Source organism: Cervus elaphus, chromosome 18 (assembly GCF_910594005.1).
Source record: "Cervus elaphus chromosome 18, mCerEla1.1, whole genome shotgun sequence".
In the NCBI taxonomy this organism is placed as follows: Eukaryota; Metazoa; Chordata; class Mammalia; order Artiodactyla; family Cervidae; genus Cervus; species Cervus elaphus.
The window spans coordinates 112,330,525-112,347,782 of NC_057832.1; the positions used below are offsets into that span (position 1 = coordinate 112,330,525).

General features: G+C 56.4%; 1 protein-coding gene across 3 annotated transcripts; it reads left to right on the plus strand.

Annotated features, from left to right (window-relative positions):
* The first annotated feature begins 7,154 nt into the window (after positions 1–7,154).
* Positions 7,155–16,804, plus strand: ZYX (zyxin). 3 transcript variants are annotated; one of them, XM_043872055.1, is made up of 10 exons: positions 7,155–7,197; positions 8,088–8,301; positions 8,784–8,983; positions 9,140–9,232; positions 9,344–9,826; positions 14,005–14,125; positions 14,287–14,456; positions 14,568–14,746; positions 15,561–15,681; positions 16,205–16,804. In XM_043872055.1, exons 2-10 carry the CDS (start codon positions 8,100–8,102, stop codon positions 16,301–16,303), a joined length of 1,668 nt encoding a protein of 555 aa, XP_043727990.1. In that variant the 5' UTR covers positions 7,155–7,197; positions 8,088–8,099; the 3' UTR covers positions 16,304–16,804. The 3 variants fall into 3 exon arrangements, with proteins under 3 accessions (XP_043727990.1, XP_043727991.1, XP_043727989.1); XM_043872056.1 differs by lacking the exon at positions 7,155–7,197 and adding an exon at positions 7,498–7,514; XM_043872054.1 differs by lacking the exon at positions 7,155–7,197 and adding an exon at positions 7,706–7,937.
* The last annotated feature ends 454 nt before the right edge of the window (positions 16,805–17,258 follow it).

Sequence of the window (17,258 nt, forward strand, 5' to 3'; positions counted from 1 at the left end):
GCTGCAGCATGCCAGGCTTCCCTGTCCATCACCAACTCCCCAAGCTTGCTCAAACTCATATCCATCAAGTCGGTGATGCCATCCAACCATCTCATCCTCTGTCATCCCCTTCTCCTCCCGCCTTCAATCTTTCCCAGCATCAGGGTCTTTTCCAAAGAGTCGGCTCTTCGCATCAGGTGGTCAAAGTATTGGAGTTTCAGCTTCAGCATCAGTCCTTCCAGTGAATGTTCTGTGTTGATTTCCTTTAGAATTGACTGGTTTGATCTCCTTGCAGTCCAAGGGACTCTCAAGAGTCTTCTCCAACACCACAGTTCAAAAGCATCAATTCTTCGCGCTCAGCTTTTTTTATAGTCCAACTCTCACATCCATACATTGACTTAAACTATTCTATTAAAATTCATAGTTTCTTTTAAAATTACATATGGAGCTTCCTCGTAAAGAATCTGCCTACAATGCAGGAGACCCAGGTTCAATCCCTGGGTCAGGAAGATCCCCTGGAAGAGGGCATGGCAACCCACTCCAGTATTCTGGCCTGGAGAATTCCACGGATAGAGGAGCCTGGCAGGCTACAGTCCATGGGGTGGCAAAGAGTCAGACACGACTGAGTGCCTTTCATTTCACTTCACATGGGGCTCACACCATATTTCTACTGGTCATCGTTGGTTGAGGTGATGATTTCATGTCCTAAATAGCCCTCCAATCTATCCACCTTGTCCATCTCCACAAACCTTCCCACTGCACCTGGAGCTCTACCGTAGCCGCCGAACTGGCCTGTCCACATCTGCACTGGACCTTCCTGTTATTTTCCACACTGTCCCAAGATATCCAGCCTTGGGAGGTTTTCAAAGCTCTCAAACCTTTTCATGCCGTTCTTTTTAACCTGAAGCTCTGCAGCAGCGCCTCACTCTTCTCAGAACAAAGACAAAATCCTTCAGCATGACCTGTTTCTCTGCAGAGCCAGCCACCCCTCCGGCTCTGTGTCAGCCCGTGCTTGTACATCATTCTCAGACACCCAGGTCACACTTGCCTCCCTCGGTGTAAGCACGGGGCAGGCTGTGCTCACAGCCATCACAGGGCTCTCAAATGCTGCCCCTCCCCCTCTGTCTGGTCAGCTCCTCCTTATCTTTCAGATCTCAGCTTGGACATCCCTTCCTTGAGCTCCCCAACCATGACACATCTCCCAGTTATGTGCTCTATCACTTGCATCATCTATCTTTCCCCTGAGGGCCTTGGCAGTTTTACATTTTGCTTGTGATTATTTGGTTCATATCTCCCCTGGTCAGCTCCCCAAGGGCATGGACCCTTCATGAGAGCTTACGATCATATTCTGGTTTTGCTCAGTATTCTATCTCCAGCACCTAACAAAGTGTCCCGCACATAGTAGATCCTCAATAAATACTTTTGAGTAAACAAGTGAACGATCCAAGATGTTCTAAAAAGCCTTTAAAGAAAGTGAAGTCACTCAGTCATGTCTGACTCTTTGCGACACCATGGACTGTAGCCTACGAGGTTCCTCTGTCCATGGGATATTCCAGGCAAGGGTACTGGAGTGGGTTGGCATTTCCTTCTCCAAAAAAGCCTTTAAACTTTACCAAATGCAGGGTCTCCCTTGATCTAATATGAGATTTCAATGGTTCTGGAACTCTGTTTCAGTCAGAAAATGTATATGAGGTCCTGGCTTGGTGGTAGGCACTCTGCCAGACCTCCTAAGCTGCTGGGACTGAGTAGGCTGCTCCGTGTCATGAATGCCTTCTGGAAGCATCTCACACTTGGGTGACAAAGGCCTGTGTCCAGCTTTCTCAAGCATGTTGGGGAGCTTTGGTAGGAAGCCATCTCCTGCTCTAGGTGGATCCCCCCCCCCCCTTTTTTTTTTTTCTGAAACTGAGGGTTCATTTGGCACACTCACCACATGCCTGGATGACAAGGGCAGTAACAGCTAAATGGATGGCAAAAAGGTGCCCGAGGAAGCTCTCGCAAGCTCTGAGGGTTGACTCAAGGGCACTCACGTCCTGTGTCAGGCCGGCCTGGTGGGTTTCTTTCCATTAGGACCACCGTGTTAAAGGGAGTGTGGCCAGGTGGCGGAGCCACTGGAGAAAGCTAAGGACGTCTCATCTCAAGCCGCTAGGTTGTCTGTCTATATTTAACCTTCCCACTGGCTGACATGTTTACTTCCTGTAGTGGCTTTGTTGGCTATTTTCAGTGATGAACAATCGAGCTTCTCGCCCTGGCTCTCTCTCTGAATGTTGTCTCTCCCTGGGTTCTTGGTGCCAGCAACCTACCTGTGCTGCTGTGGGTGCCCTGGGTCTCTTTTCCTGTCCGCCCTTCCCAGCTCCCTCAGCTGCTGACTCTTCGCCATCTGACCATCTGCTTTGCTCTGCCCCCCACAACCAGCACATATTTCTGGCTGGCTGATGCTTGCAGAGTCTCTGGGTGCCCATCTGGCTCAGACCTGGCGATGTATGGAGACTTCCGTGCCTCCTCTGACCTCTGTTCCCTCAATACCCTATGCAGGCTTGGCTCCCCTGGTCCTAGAATCCTCCCTGCTGCTCAGACCTGGTGGGATAATAGTAACAGTGAGGTTTAAACAGTGAGGAGGCCTTGCAGCTTTTGCAATTGGTTTAGCCACGTGAAGCCTGCGTGAATGGGTGGGTGAAAACTTTGTAATCTAATCTTAACACTTTATTATGCTAAAATATCTACTTAAGTGTTTCTACTCTAAATGAAGAATGCCTTAAAGGAAGGGACTGGGCTTATTTATCTTTATACCCTGTGTCCTAGAAAGTGAAGTCCGTCGTGTCCAACTCTTTGTGACCCCATGGACTGGGCCTACCAGGTTCCTCCATCCATGGGATTTTCCAGGCAAGAATACTGGAGTGGGTTGCCATTTCCTTCTCCAGTAATAAAGATGTTATTGGTAAATGTTGGTTGAACTGAGGTTGAGGAATGGAAGAGAAAAGTGCATAGAGGCTGATGTTCTGATGTCCAGAAGAAAGGAGGAAAAGTGGGGTATTTGTGGTTTTAAGTTCATCCCCTCCATGGCGGAGGTGGGGGTAGGGTAGGGGATGTGGGGTGTGGGTGCCCCTGGGCTCAGCAGGAAGCTGCTCTTCCTTGACTTTGCCACAAAGATCCTGGGGTGTTTCTGGGGGCTTCACCCTCCCCCATCCTCACTCCCACCCTACCCTCCAACATGCCTGAAGCCCCACTGATGATGGATTCTTTTGTCCTGACAAGCAAATGCGAGTGGGACCAAGAGAGGAGTAAGTTTGGGAGGAAGTGGGAAAGCTGCTGACCACAGTACCCAGTATTCAGTGGGAGGAAACGCTATGACATAAGCAAAAAGAGACGATGACTCTGTCATTTCTCTTCTTTCTTTTCCTTTTTTAAAATGATGAAAGTAATACTTGTTCATGGAAAAAAGGACAGTTATAAAAGCCTTCGTTGTTGTTGTTTAGTCACTCAGTTGTGTCCAACTCTTTTGAGATCCCATGGACTGTAGCCCACCACTTCCTCTGTCCATGGGATTCTCCAGGCAAGAGTGCTGGAGTGGGTTGCCACTTCCTTCTCCAGGGGATCTTCCCGACCCAGGGATTGAACCCTAGTCTCCTGCTTGGCAGGGGCTTCCCTGGTGGCTCAGGTGGTAAAGAATCTGCCTGCAATGCAGGAGACCTGGGTTTAATCCCTGTGTCGGGAAGATCCCCTGGAGAAGGGAATGGCAACCCACTCCAATATCTTGCCTGGAGAATCCCATGGACAGAGGGGCCTTGCAGGCTACAGTCTGTGGGGTTGCAAAGAGTTGGACAGGGCTGAGTAACTAACACTTTCACTTTCACCTGGGAAGCCCAAAACCTTCTGCCTTCCTCCACTTCTATATCCTAACACCAACTACTGTTAACAACTCTTTGAGAAGGAGCTGGAAATGTTCTATTATACAAATATATATTTGTATGATATATAAATATAAATATATCATACAAATATATATGTATATATATCATACAAATATATACATATCTCACATATACATAACATGTGTGTGTAAACACATGCAGATGGACAGATTGACAGACAGATACAATTTCATGGAAGAAGAAAATGGTGGCTCAGGGAACTGAAATGGAGGATGGAGTTGGAGGTTGACCTGAAGAGGCTACCCACGTACCAGGCTGGTGGGCTCCCCAGGGAGCAACTGATGCACCGCAAGGGTATAAGTAGGGTGCAGGGGTGTATTCAAATAATTATATACTTGCATTGCAAAAAAAATGTTTGCAGTTTAGGAGGTGGGAAATCTAACATCCAGCTGGCCTCAGTTTCCTTAACTAAAAAATGGGATAATAAGGTACTCCCTCACAGGTTTATTGTGAAGATTAGGTGGGGTAACAGGTATTGTGCCCAGCACCCCTCCTCAACTTAATCTCAGAGTGTGCCATTGTTGCTGTTACGATGGTTGCTGTACCTGCAGGCCTAGCACAGTGCTCGGCACACGCTTGATCCTCTGTCCATCTGTGGTCCATATACAGTAAGAACCTTGTGATTGCATTCCTCTTTTCTTTTTTTTTGCATTCCTCTTTTCATTTAGGAATTTCTTTTGTTTTTTTCCCCCATTGTCTTTATTCCTTTTTTTTTTTTTTCTTTACTGCTTATAAACTTCTTACTTTATGTTGTGAGACCTTGAAGAAAACTTTCTGGCACCTGATGGATATAAATCCTTGGAGGTATGTGGAGATATTTTAGATAGCAAAGGTACCTGCCCATTTTCTTACTTCCTCTCTCTTGCCTGGCTCCAAGCTGTTAGAAATGATTAGGTGGGAACATCTACTTACTTGCCAAAGGAAGGACTGTTGTTGAAGCTGAAGCTCCAATACTTTGGCCATCTGATGCAAAGACCCGACTCTGGAAAAGACTCTGATGCTGGGAAGGATTGAGGGCAGGAGGAGGAGGGGATGGCAGAGGATGAGATGGTTGGATAGCATCACCGACTCAATGGACATGAATTTGAGCAAACTCCAGGAGACAGTGAAGGGCAGAGGAGCCTGGCGTCTTGCAGTCCATGGGGCTGCCAAGAGTTGATACAACTTAAGACTGGATAACAACAACATCTACTCACTACACTTTTACACATGCTACCAGAGATCAATTAGAATTGCTTAAGAAAAATACCTAAAACACATTAGTGCTGCTCCTACTCATTGTGTACATTTTATTTATTTAGGTTGTACATATTTTAAAAGCATTGACCTTGCAGCTCCATTTGAGACATCCTGACCTAGTGAGTCTGTCCTCCTGAGAAACTCTGTGTACTCCTTGTTTTAGAATGCCTGGCTTAAAACTCTTAGCTTTAATATTCTGCATCCCGAATGCTCTTAGTTGTCAGTAAAACTGAGCCTGCCTACGCACTCTTCTATTCTTGATTTATAAATAGGTTCAGCTGCCTAACAATTAAATAGACTATATTTTGCAACATGCACATTCCTTAAGGAGATAGAGGGCAGATGGCTTTTACTCTTATGATGCTATCTGGAAACCATCCTCCTAACTTTCCTAAGTGCATATGTTTTGAAGGATTGGCAAGGAGACTTTTGTCTCACAGGAAGTCTAGTATCAAATTTCTAGCAAATCTTCACAGGGACAGGCCAGGACCAGCTTATGCTGGTCAGAGAAGGTCTGCGCTGCATGCTTATATTATACATGGCTGCACATGCCTGTGGCTGTGAGGAATACCAGTGACAAAGGCTATAATACCCCAGAGAAAAGAACGATCGGTGGGATCCGAGGAGACAAAGATGTAGTCCTTAGGTAGAATCAAATATTTGATAAGACTGAAGGAAGGTGAAGGCATGCACATACCAAGGCCCATGAGAGATGTACCTGGCAACCTGGAAGGGGACCTAGGGGGGAAATGGTGTTAAAGTAACTTGTCAGAACTGGGACTTGCATAAAAATACTGGGTATTATACAGCACTTTCAGATATGATATTTATTTTCCCATATAACGGGCTCCCCCGGTTGGTTAAGACAGTAAAGAATCTGCCTGCAGTGCAGGAGACCCCGGTTTGATCCCTGGGTCAGGTAGATCCCCTGGAGAAGGGAATGGCTACCCACTCCAGTATTCTTGCCTGGAGAATTCCATGGACAGAGACTGGCGGCCCACACTACATAGGGTCTCAGTGGGACATGACAGAGCAACTAACACCTTCGCTTTCACTTCCGTATAATACAATGCATGCTGTGCTGTGCTAAATTGCTTCAGTGGGGTAATGCAATGAGTGCTGGGATTAAGTATCACCACTATTATTATTTTTTTTGTGTGTGGAGAAAATTATGTGAAGAGAAGGAAAAGACTTGTCCCTTAGTTGGGGCCCTCCAGCTGGGTCTCAGCCCCACGGCCTCATTCTGCTCTCCTGTATCCAGGGTTACCCCACCTGGATATAGTGGGTGAGGAATAAGATCAGACATCAGAGCCCTCAAAGAAACCCAGTTCTAGTCTAGCTCCTGCAGCCTACTGGACATGACCCTGGGCCGAAGTCTTAAGTTCCCAGCCTGTTTTCTCACAGTAAATGTAAGGGGTGAGTCTGGACAATCTCTAGAGTGTAGCCCAGAGGCTGGCTGACAGTAGGGAGGGCCAGGGACTGTCCATACTGAGCGGCGTGTGCAGACGGGGACTGCCTTAGATGGCAGTAAAGGCTGGGAACACAGCGTCCAGGGTGAGGCACTGGACCCGCAAGCCAAAGCGCCTCCCGAATCCCGTTTGCAGGTAGTGAGGGTGGTAGAATTCAGTTGGCGATGGTTAAGTTTCTACGTTCAGTTGGAAAGATAAAAAGAATGAACCGAGGTCTGTCCCTTTCCCAGGACCTGGAGCACAAGAAGGCTGAGAAATCCCGTCGGACCAATGGGGGGCTCCACCGAGCGCAGTCTGTGAATCCCCCGAGGGCCGCCCCACCAAGCACAGCTTCCTAGAGGGTCGGTCCTGGTGGGCGCTGAAAAACGGGCGAAGAAGAGTCGCCCGCGTCCACGCCGGTCCTCCCAGCCCCAAGTGTGCGGGGGCGGCCCGCGCCTCCGACCCGCTCCCCCCACCTCCACGGCCAGGCCTCGCCCGCCTCGACTCCGATCCGCTGGTGGGGGCGCGGGTGATGCGAATTCCTAGAAGCTTTAAGTAGCTGCCCGGGCTCTGAAGTTAGGATCCCCCAAAGGGTCGCTGAGGTGCGCACTCACCTCCCCCCCCACCCCAAGTCACAGAGGGCCTGGGGTTGGCGGGTGGACGAAGGCAGGGAGAACGCCTCTCCCCGTTCACCTAAAAGGCCAGTCCCATCCCAGTCCTGCCAGTCTGGGCTGTGTCGGAGGGGATTTGGGGCGCGGGGCTGACGGCTGGGTGGGAAGGCGGAGGAACAGCTGGAGGTGGCAGGTAACGGCAGGCCGGGCGAGGAGGGGGCCGGGCCAGGGCGGAGGCGCCCCCGGGCCGCTTGAGCACCTCTGGGGCACCCGCCCGACCTCCGCCGGCTTAGCCCGGAGTAGGGACGGTGAGTCAGATCTCGGGCACCCGCGGGTCGGGCAAGTCAGGAAATGACATCAGACGCCTGTGTTTGGGGAGGGGGTGGTCTGCGCCCAGCCGGGGCGGCGGGGCCGGAGGGGCCCGCCTGGAGGGGAGGGGGCCGGGTCGGGGGCTGGGAGCGGGGGCGGGAGGACCTCGGCGAAGCCCGCGGCCCCGGGGCCGGAGCTGGGCCTCTTCCTGGGGGAGTTTCCCGCCGCGGCCGCCTCCCCGCCTCTCCCCGCCCCCTCTCCGGGCCGCTCCTTGTATGGTCTGCGCGCCGCGCTCTCCCCGCCCTCTCCCTCCCTCCGTCTTCCCTGCGTCCCTCCCCGCCCGGCTGGACCGGGACGCAGAGTCCGCGGACTCGGCTGCGAGGCGGCCCTCGGCAGACGCGGCGCGCACGCTCCGGCCCGCGGTGAGGCGCGGGGAGCCGCCCGGCGGCCGCCCACGGGGTCGGGGAGCGGGGGCGCCGAGGGGAGCCGGGCCGCGGCGCCGGGGGTGGGGGTCGGTCCTCAGCCCGGCTCGGCGCGGCGTAACCCCGGCTCCCCGCCTCCACCCCCCGCAGCCCGGCCTGGCCATGGCGGCCCCCCGCCCGCCTCGCGCGATCTCCGTCTCGGCTCCGGTGTTTTACGCCCCGCAGAAGAAGTTCGCCCCGGTGGTGGCCCCGAAGCCCAAAGTGAACCCTTTCCGGCCCGGCGACAGCGAGCCGCCTCCGGCCGCTGGGGCCCAGCGCGCACAGATGGGCCGGGTGGGCGAGATCCCCCCGCCGCCCCCAGAAGGTAGGTGGCCGGGCTTGGGGGCTGGACTTCGGCGGGCGCCGGCCTAAGCGGGAGTGGTTTCGGGAATTCGGGGGATGTCTGGAAAGGTTGCGGCGGAGGGGGCTGGGCTCCGACACCCAGTCCCGAGCAGATGTTCTTAGCTCATCGCGGAGCTCGTGGCTGGGAGCCAGGGCTCCTGGGACAGTTCCAAGTCCCCCCGCCTGGGGGTGGGAGGCGGGAATGTGGGGCGCGAACGTTCCCCTCTGGGTCCGTTTTCCGAAGTGAAATGGGAGATGCACCCCTTCTTTCCTGACCCGAGGCTCTCAGGGCGCCCTGCGAGCACTCCCTCCCCCCGCCTTTACTTTCTTTCTTGTGTGCTCCGGGACCCTCGAGAGACTTCTTGGGTTAGAGGTTAGGGGTTAGAACAGCTTCTTCAAGGAGGGGAACTTGACGAAGGGTCGGCGGGCCCCTGCTGACCGCCCTCCATCTCCTTCCAACCCCAGACTTTCCCTTACCACCTCCTCCGGTGGTCGGGGAGGCAGATGACGCCGAGGGCGCCCTGGGAGGTGCCTTCCCACCTCCGCCGCCCCCCATCGACGAACCGTTTCCCCCCGCGCCTTTGGAGGAGGAGATCTTCCCTTCCCCACCGCCCCCGCTAGTGGAGGAGGGAGGTCCTGAGGCCCCCACCCAGCTCCCATCGCAGGTACGGAGGACCTGGAGGGGCAGCTACAGCGGTCACATCCCCAGGGAAGGAGAAGGAGGGTCCTTTTCCGCCGATGTTGGCGGCATCTCAGCCCTCCGGGAGGACGGGGTGGAGGTGGGGAACTGGGATGGGGCGCTCTGACCCCTGCCCCTTTAGCCCAGGGAGAAGGTGAGCAGTATTGATCTGGAGATTGACTCCCTGTCTTCGCTGCTGGATGACATGACCAAGAACGATCCCTTCAAAGCCCGGGTAAGGAGCAGGAGAGCAGGGAAGGCAGGGCAGTGAGAGCCGGGCTGGAACTCACGCCAAGGGCCACAGCCTCCTCTAAGGCACTTCTCTCTCCTCTGCCTTCCCTCGCAGGTGTCATCTGGATATGTACCCCCACCAGTCACCACTCCATTCATTTCCAAGTCCAATACTAAGCCTGCAACTGGGGGCACAGCACCCCTGCCTCCCTGGAAATCCCCTTCTAGCTCCCAGCCTGTGTCCCAGGCTCAGCCTCAGAGCCCGACACAATTCCATGTCCAGTCCCAGCCCCAGACACCCCCCCAGCCTGTGCCTTTGGCCACCACGCAGCCTCGGGGGCCCCCAGCCCCATCTCCAGCCCCTAAGTTTTCTCCGGTGACTCCCAAGTTTACCCCTGTGGCTTCCAAGTTCAGCCCTGGAGCCCCAGGTGGACTTGGGTCCCAGCCCCATCAGAAGTTGGGGCCCCCTGAAGCTCCCTCTTCCACTGGCACAGGCTCCCCTCAGCCCCCCAGCTTTACCTATGCTCAACAGAAGGAGAAGCCCCAAGTGCAGGAGAAGCAGCATCCAGTGCCGCCACCGACTCAAAACCAAAACCAGGTGAGGGTTGCAGGGAGACTGGGCTGATTCCCTGGGGGCTGGAGGCCAGGGAGGCAGGAAGACCGGGCTGAGCCCTGGGGGCTGGAGGCAGGGCTAAGTCCAGGATCCTGAGCCTGAGTGGGGTGTGGGGTGGTGGGATCGTTTTCAGCCTCTAGGGTTGGATGGTGGAGAAAGCGCTTCTGGGGGAGAGCCTGGCAGGGTCTGAGGCTGGGTGGGGCCTGACTGGGAGTAAGGTGACTCTGAGTTAGGGGGAGGATTTGGTGTACCTTCCCCTTTGCCCTGCCCCAGAAAATTAAAGAGAAGGATGAGATCATCAGCAGTCCAACTTCAGATCTTCCCTTTTCTTGGATTCTTGAGTTAATCTCTGCTCTTCTACGTGCTTTCGCTGCCGGAGGGCCCATCTGGTGATAAGAGCCACTGGCAATAAACACTGATAAACACTGGCTGAGGCAGCCAGCTACTGCTCCGTGCCAGGCACTGTGCTCTGTACTCGGGAGGGAAGAGACCTCAGAGAGCTTGAGCCTAAGGAAGTCAGCGGACCTGTTACAGAATTCCTCGCTCACAAGACCCCAGGAAAGTTAGGTGAACTTTGAGCCTCGGTTCGTCATCTACCTTCACAATGGTTGTGAGGATTACATGAGCCAGAGCTGATCCTAGGGGTCTGCATTGAGCGCATGAATACTCAAGGTAGAAAAGTTATCACTCCTGTCTGACTATTCCCGCCTTCCAGTTCAGGAGACTAATCGTCTGGGTTGAAGGGATCTTGCCAGATATTTGGTTCAAACAACCATGGAGTTGACTGACAGCATGGATTTCTGTGTGTGTGTGTGTGTGTGTGTGTGTGTGCAAGACACTGTAGGAAGAGATGCCAAGTGCCAATGAGTTTTGCAGAATTCCGTTGTTACAGGAACTCCAAACAGGGAGCCAGTGTGGAGGCTGGCACATTAGGAAAAGGCATCAGGGTGCTGGTGTGCCTTTAATGATGGCGGGATTTAAGAATCCAGAGAGGAGAGGGAAGGGCATTCCAGTGGGACCAGCACGAGCAAAACTCAAGGGCACAGATACACCAGGGGTGTCTGGAGGACAGAAAGTAGAAGGCCCCTGGGGGGAAATTGTAGAGCTACACTTAGAGAGGTGGGTGGGGACTTGGGGAGGCAGCGGGGATGAAATAGTGCACCTAGGGAGCCTGCGGGTCCTGGAGAGGCAGGAATGTTGTCTGAGTAGAGGTGTGGCTGCATCAGGAGGTTTTGGGGAAAGTTTTTCCAGCAGAGGTGTGGACTAGACGTGGGAGGTCAGTGACGCGTGGGGGTGCACTCCTGGGTGACGGTAACATTGCCAGAAATGAAAAACAAGGCCCAGATCAGAGAGCTCTTACAAAGGAAGCACCTCCAGGCTCATTAGCTGATAAGCAGTTGGAAGAGGATGGGAGAGGAATTAAAAAAAAAAAAAAATGCCCGGATGTGTTGGGGAATGACAGAGTTGCTGACAAAATAGAGAAGTCCAGAAGGGGAAATGGTGTGGACGGGAAGGGGAGGGTCCGGCTGTCAGCATGTTGAGCAACAGGTTCCAGGAGGATCTCCTTTCGGCTGGAACTGTCATTCAGTCAGAAATGGGGGGGGCAGGTGGCAGGAGGGGGCCAGGTGAGAGGTGTGTGCACGCAAGGTGGTGAGAACCACAGCCCAGGGGCTGCTCACACCGGGGGCTGGGAAGAAACCTGGGGGATGCTCCTCTGCACCTGGGAGGAGCGGGAAGGATGGCAGAAGGAGGAGGAGAGTCACGAGTCAGGGTGGCATCTCCAAAAGAGAATGGTGGCTGAGGGGCCCCTTCAGCGTGGCTCTGAGGGGGATGAGGGCTAACGTAAGGCCAGGGATTGGGCGATTCAGGATTCAGAAGCTGTGTCCTTTTGAGGGGCAGTGAAGGAGGGAGTGGGTGGTGAGAAACTTGGGAGTTGCCCAAGTAGCCTGTTATCAGAGGTTGGCAGGGGAACACGGAGGGAAGACGTGTGTGTGTGCGTGCATGCGTGCGTGTGTGTGTATGTGTGTGTGTGGTCTGTGTGTATAGGGTTGACGTTAGGGGAGGAAGGCTCAGGTGTGTGTGTGAACCAGGAGGAAGAAGTCCGTGGAAGAGAGGGCTTGGGGTCCCTGAGAGCTGGGCGCACTGTTGGTGCCAACTCCACCCTCGGGGCATTTCCAGCCCAGAGACCTTGGACAGGGTGGCTGCAAGCAGGCTTTTGTGATGAGGGAGCTTGGGATGGCGGGCTTCCAGCTCCTGGGTCACGTAGGAGGTGAGGTCATCTGAGAGCGAGGGGGCAAAGCCACGGGGGGCTGGAGGCGATGGAAAGGTTTGGAACAGCTGCTCTGGGGCAGGCGAGACTGGGAACCCGCAGCAGCCAAATGCCAGCCAGCTGCGCCTGGATGGAGGGTGCGGAGGGCCCCTGCAGTGTTTGGTGAAGTCCCTCTGCAATCGTCTCCCCATCTACTTTCTGCAGCTGGGAGGCAGAAACAGGAAGCGGGCGGTGGCGTGGGCCCAGGGTTGGTTGAGATCGGACTAGATAAGGGACGGTAGTCTACTGGTGGCCAGGGTGGCTCTGAGAGCCTTGTGGAAATCAGTGGTCAAGGGAACCGGGCCTGCAGGGAGGCCAGACGGAAGGGAGCGGATGCAGAAGGCATGTGGGAGAGGGTTGGGAGTCAGAGGTGCCAAGGCTTTTCTGAGCAGGTTCCTTCAGGGAGTGAGAATGGGAAACGGGGAGGAGGTGATGGTCGGGAGGTTGAGCCCAGGATCTTGGGGGTGGCAACTGGTAAATCTCAGGTCCGAGTGGTCCCACCGTGGAAGGTGACTGAGCCGGAGGGACGTTTGGAGCTGTTGGAGTTGAAGAGGCGTGAGTGCCACGCATGTTGAACCTGGAATGTTGGTGCTGGCAGGCAGGGGGGGGGGCGGAAACAGCAGCTGGATTGTGTGGTGGAGTGTGGATACCCAAGGGGAGCCGATATCGGAATAGTTCATACTTCCAAAGAACGGAAGAGGTGTTTAAGTGGCACCAGAGAGCGAGGGCTGGCTGTGTCCTCTTCCTCTGTCCCCGAGATGCCAGAAGGGAAAGACTGGGAGCAGAAAAGGTGAAGCTTATGTAGAAGAAGGGGCTCGCAGGAGACTCCCACGGTCAGTTAAAGACAGGAGGAGGCCGGGGAAGATGACTGAGAGCTGGAACGTCTATAGTGGATGCAGCTCTTGATGCAGACAGGTGTGAGGGTGGTGGAGCCAGGGCTGGGGGCAAGGTGACCGCGGGAAGAGGGTGGCTTTGAGATTCCCCGTGTCAGGGACTGAAGGCGTTGGCAGGTAGAGCGTTCAGTAGTGGGGCCACAGTCCTGGGTAGACTTAGCAATGGAGACCAACTCAGCATTCCTGGGGGACCATGTCATGGAGATGGTCCTACAAGTCAAACGGCCCCCATGGGGCTTCCTCCCGGGATGTCTCAGGGTTACTGGCACTGCCGACCCCCCAACTTCACCCCACCCCCAATCTGCAGCTGTCTCAGGACCCCCCTGAACAGGAGGGGTGGGCTGGCCGGAGAGGGGCCACTGGAGAGTGGCCCTTCTCTGAAGCCTCCTGGGGAGGGCCTGGGGTCAGCCAGGTGGTCCAGGACCCCCCTCTATGACGGGACCCTGGGACCTCTGCATGGGAGCTGGGCGCTGGGGTTTAACCTGACTCCCGCTGTGTTGTACCCTCACGCTGACAGGGGCTGCCGGGCAGCCGGCGGGACGGGTAGGTGTGTGTGTGCGGGGCTGCCCCCGCCACCGCGCGCCGGGCTCTCCGTGGGGGCCGTGGCCCAGCATGCTCTGTGGGGTTGACGCGTGGCCTGGGTGCTTGGCGCTTCCGTGACCCAAGTTGCTGTGTGCGTGGCCTCCGTCCGCTCAGTCGTTCCGGCCTGTCTGTGTGTGCGGGCAAAGCGGGTGGCAGGGTCATCCTCGTCCCCTGATTTGTGTGGTGCTGGGGGTCGGGGAGGGAGACTGAGGAGCTTTTGGGGGTCCCACCAACCTGAGTATCTGGAAAACAGGAGACGGGGTGGGGGGCGGGATTCGTCCTTTTCGGGGAGGAAGCAGAGAAGCCAGCTGGGGTGGGTTCTTGGAGGGCGGTGACCCTTGAGAGAGAGAGAGGGCATAAAGAAAGTGTTGGGATTTCAGGTGCGCCCCGCTGGGGCCCCAGGGCCTCTGACACTGAAAGAGGTGGAGGAGCTGGAGCAGCTGACGCAGAAGCTGATGCAGGACATGGAGCATCCTCAGAAGCAGAGCGTGCCCATCAACGGTGAGAGCCCACCGCCCCACCTGGAGGGACGGCCCCTCCATTTCCGGGCCGTTCCCAGGCCTGAGGCTCCCGGCCTCGTCTGTCTGATGCCAGCCGACCCCTCGCGAGCTCTTTTTTTGCCCTTTCTCCTGTGTGATCTCCATCGTCTCCCGCCTCTCCAGAGTCCTGTGGCCGGTGTCACCAGCCCCTGGCCCGTTCGCAGCCCGCGGTTCGCGCTCTGGGGCAGCTCTTCCACATCACCTGCTTCACCTGCCGCCAGTGTGAACAGCAGCTCCAAGGCCAGCAGTTCTACAGCCTGGAGGGGGCTCCGTACTGCGAGGGCTGCTACACCGTGAGTCCCGGGTCAGGGGGTCAGGGCGGGCGCGGGGCAGACAGCTGGTCCTCGGGTGCCAGTTCCCTGCCAACCTCCAGCTGCTACCACCCTCCCACCCCGCCTCCGCAGGACACCCTGGAGAAGTGCAACACCTGTGGGCAGCCGATCACTGACCGCATGCTGAGAGCCACGGGCAAGGCCTACCACCCGCAGTGCTTCACCTGTGTGGTCTGCGCCTGCCCCCTGGAGGGCACCTCCTTCATCGTGGACCAGGCCAACCGGCCCCACTGCGTCCCCGACTACCACAAGTGAGGACCCCCCACCCACCTCCGGGCCCTTCTCTGGGTGCCAGCGATGGTTCGTTTGTCTGGGAGCCAGGCTGCCCCCAGCCCCAAGACCGCTCTTCAGTCTCTGGGGCTTGCTTGCCATCCCCACCTCTGTCTGTGGATAGCAGGGACCGGTTCATCAGGACTTGGCTGTCCAGTGGCCTTTGGCCTGCTGGCTCGTCCCCTTCCCCAGCCCGGGTCTCGCTCTCTGAGGTTTCTTTCCGGTGTGGTCTTGTGTTCAGCACTGGACCTTAGCGACTTTATTTCACACGTAGGCTCCTTTCTCAGAGCGCCTTTGGAGATCAGCTGTTTGGAGCTCAGGGTTTCCCCTTAGAAACAGTGTTTAGAAGGTAGCTTCTTTCTGAGGCCAGTGGCAAGGTTCTGATGATGGAGCCAAAGGACCGGAAAGCTGCAAGCTCAGACCCCCACCTCTGAGTGTGAGTGGGGTGTAGGTTTCCAGGGCTCCGTATCCCTCTGTGTCCGACCCCCCAGCCCCAGGGACTGGGCCGAGGCGCCCGCATGACGGGGGGTTAGCGAGGGCTGGGGGTCCGGGTTGGGGTCCTCTGGGAGTGCTTTGGGCAGGGGCTGCAGTGCGCGTGTTGGGGGTGGGGAGAGGTGGGACGTTCCCGATGAGGACCAGGTACGGCAGCCAGCCTTCAGCCTTTCTTTCGAGCCTCCTCCACCGAGGCTTGTGGGGCAAGATGTACAAAGCAGTCTGCCTTCTCATTTCCTTGCGCTTGGGGTAGGTCAGCGCACGGCGCCCCATCCTGACGCTCACTGGCATTGCGCCCCGCAGGCAATACGCCCCCAGGTGCTCTGTCTGTGCAGAGCCCATCATGCCGGAGCCTGGGCGCGAGGAGACTGTGCGCGTGGTCGCTCTGGACAAGAACTTCCACATGAAGTGCTACAAGTGCGAGGTCGGCTGCACCCCCCGCCCCGAGCCCCTTGGGGATGGGAGGTTGGTGGGACGCTGCTCACGGGTTAGGCGGTGGACGGTGCTAGCTTGCAGGACCCGGGTGCTGCAATTTGAGGGTGGGCAGTGGTGGCGCCCACACCCGCCCCGCGAAGATGCGTCCTTGGCTTCAGGATGGCCGCGTGGGGTTCTCTGAGTGATACAGAAAGGAAAGGGGGCCGACCCCCAGGAGGGAAGGGTGTGGATTTGTTGTGGGAGGTTGAGGGTCTCCGCGAGGTTAAAGGAGTCGGAAGAGAGGTGAGGAGATGCCCCACTGGAAGCAACCACTGCCCATCCTGGGGGAGAGTCCTTGGGGACAAAAGTGTGGGTGAGAGGGGTGGGGATGGGAGCTGGGGGCAGCTGTGGCTGGGCCGATGCAGAGAGAACAGGGCTGAGCCGTGAAGCATCCGGCCTCCCGATTTAAAGATGGAGGTGGGGCGCATGGGTGGTGGCCCTCCCAGCCAACGCGCTCTCTCTGCTCCTCTCAGGACTGTGGGAAGCCCCTCTCCATTGAGGCGGATGACAACGGCTGCTTCCCCTTGGATGGCCACGTGCTCTGCCGGAAATGCCACACTGCCAGAGCCTAGACTGAGTGAGGACTGGCCCCTTTCTCAGACTGCAAGTCCATTCCCCCATCAGCGGACCGCCCACGATGAGACCACCTCCCCTTCACCCTCCCCACAGTTATTTTTTGACGTCCAGCCCCTCCCTCCATACCAAACCCCACCCCAGTCTCCTTCCTGCCCTGATCCAGGGCCCCCACGTGGCCTTGGGGCTGCAGAGTCCCATCCCTGGGGTCCAGTCCCCCCGAATCCTGCAGGGACCACCCACCATCGTCCAGGTAACCCCGCCTGAGGGTGCACCGGGCCGAGCACTGCTGCTTGCACTGCTGCACCGACGCCCTTGGCCTGCCTGCCCTTGAGCAGCCGCGTCCTCTGCTTGCTAAGGGCCAGGAGATGCCCGCACCCGGCCTTCTGGGAGGCTGGGCTGGGCTCACCAGCCTGGACATTCCCCCACCCCCCAGCCCCAGCCCCCGTGCTGCCAGGTTGTGGCTACAGCTACAAATAAAAGACAGTGTTTTCCAGAAAGCTTAGTAGTTGACTCTTTTGTACCTACAGCCCTAGAGGATGAGATGGAGGAGATGTTTAACCGCTCAGTCGTGTCGACTGACTCTTTGTGACCCCATGGACTGTGCTCGCCAGGCTCCTCTGTCCATGGAATTTCCCAGGCAAGAAGACTGGAGTGGGTAGCCATTTCCTTCTCCAGGGGATCTCCCTGATCCAGGGATCGAACCCAGGTCTCCCTCATTGCAGGCAGACTCTTTACCATCTGGGTTGCTAAGGTGTGTCTGACTCTTTGTGAGCCCATGGACTGCAGCCCGCCAGGCCCCTCTGTCCATGGGATTCTCCAGGCAAGAATACTGGAGTGGGTTGCCATGTCCTCCTCCAGGGGAATCTCCCAGATCCAGGGGTTGAACCCACGTTTCCTGCATTGGCAGGTGGATTCTTTACCACTGAGCCACCTGGGAAGCCCGAGATGGAG

Coding starts and splice junctions, on each gene's coding strand:
- ZYX (XM_043872054.1), top strand. CDS start 7,791: ATGGTCTGCGCGCCGCGCTCTCCCCGCCCTCTCCCTCCCTCCGTCTTC. Junction 7,938..8,087: donor CGCGCACGCTCCGGCCCGCG/GTGAGGCGCGGG, acceptor CACCCCCCGCAG/CCCGGCCTGGCCATGGCGGC. Junction 9,827..14,004: donor CGACTCAAAACCAAAACCAG/GTGAGGGTTGCA, acceptor TTGGGATTTCAG/GTGCGCCCCGCTGGGGCCCC.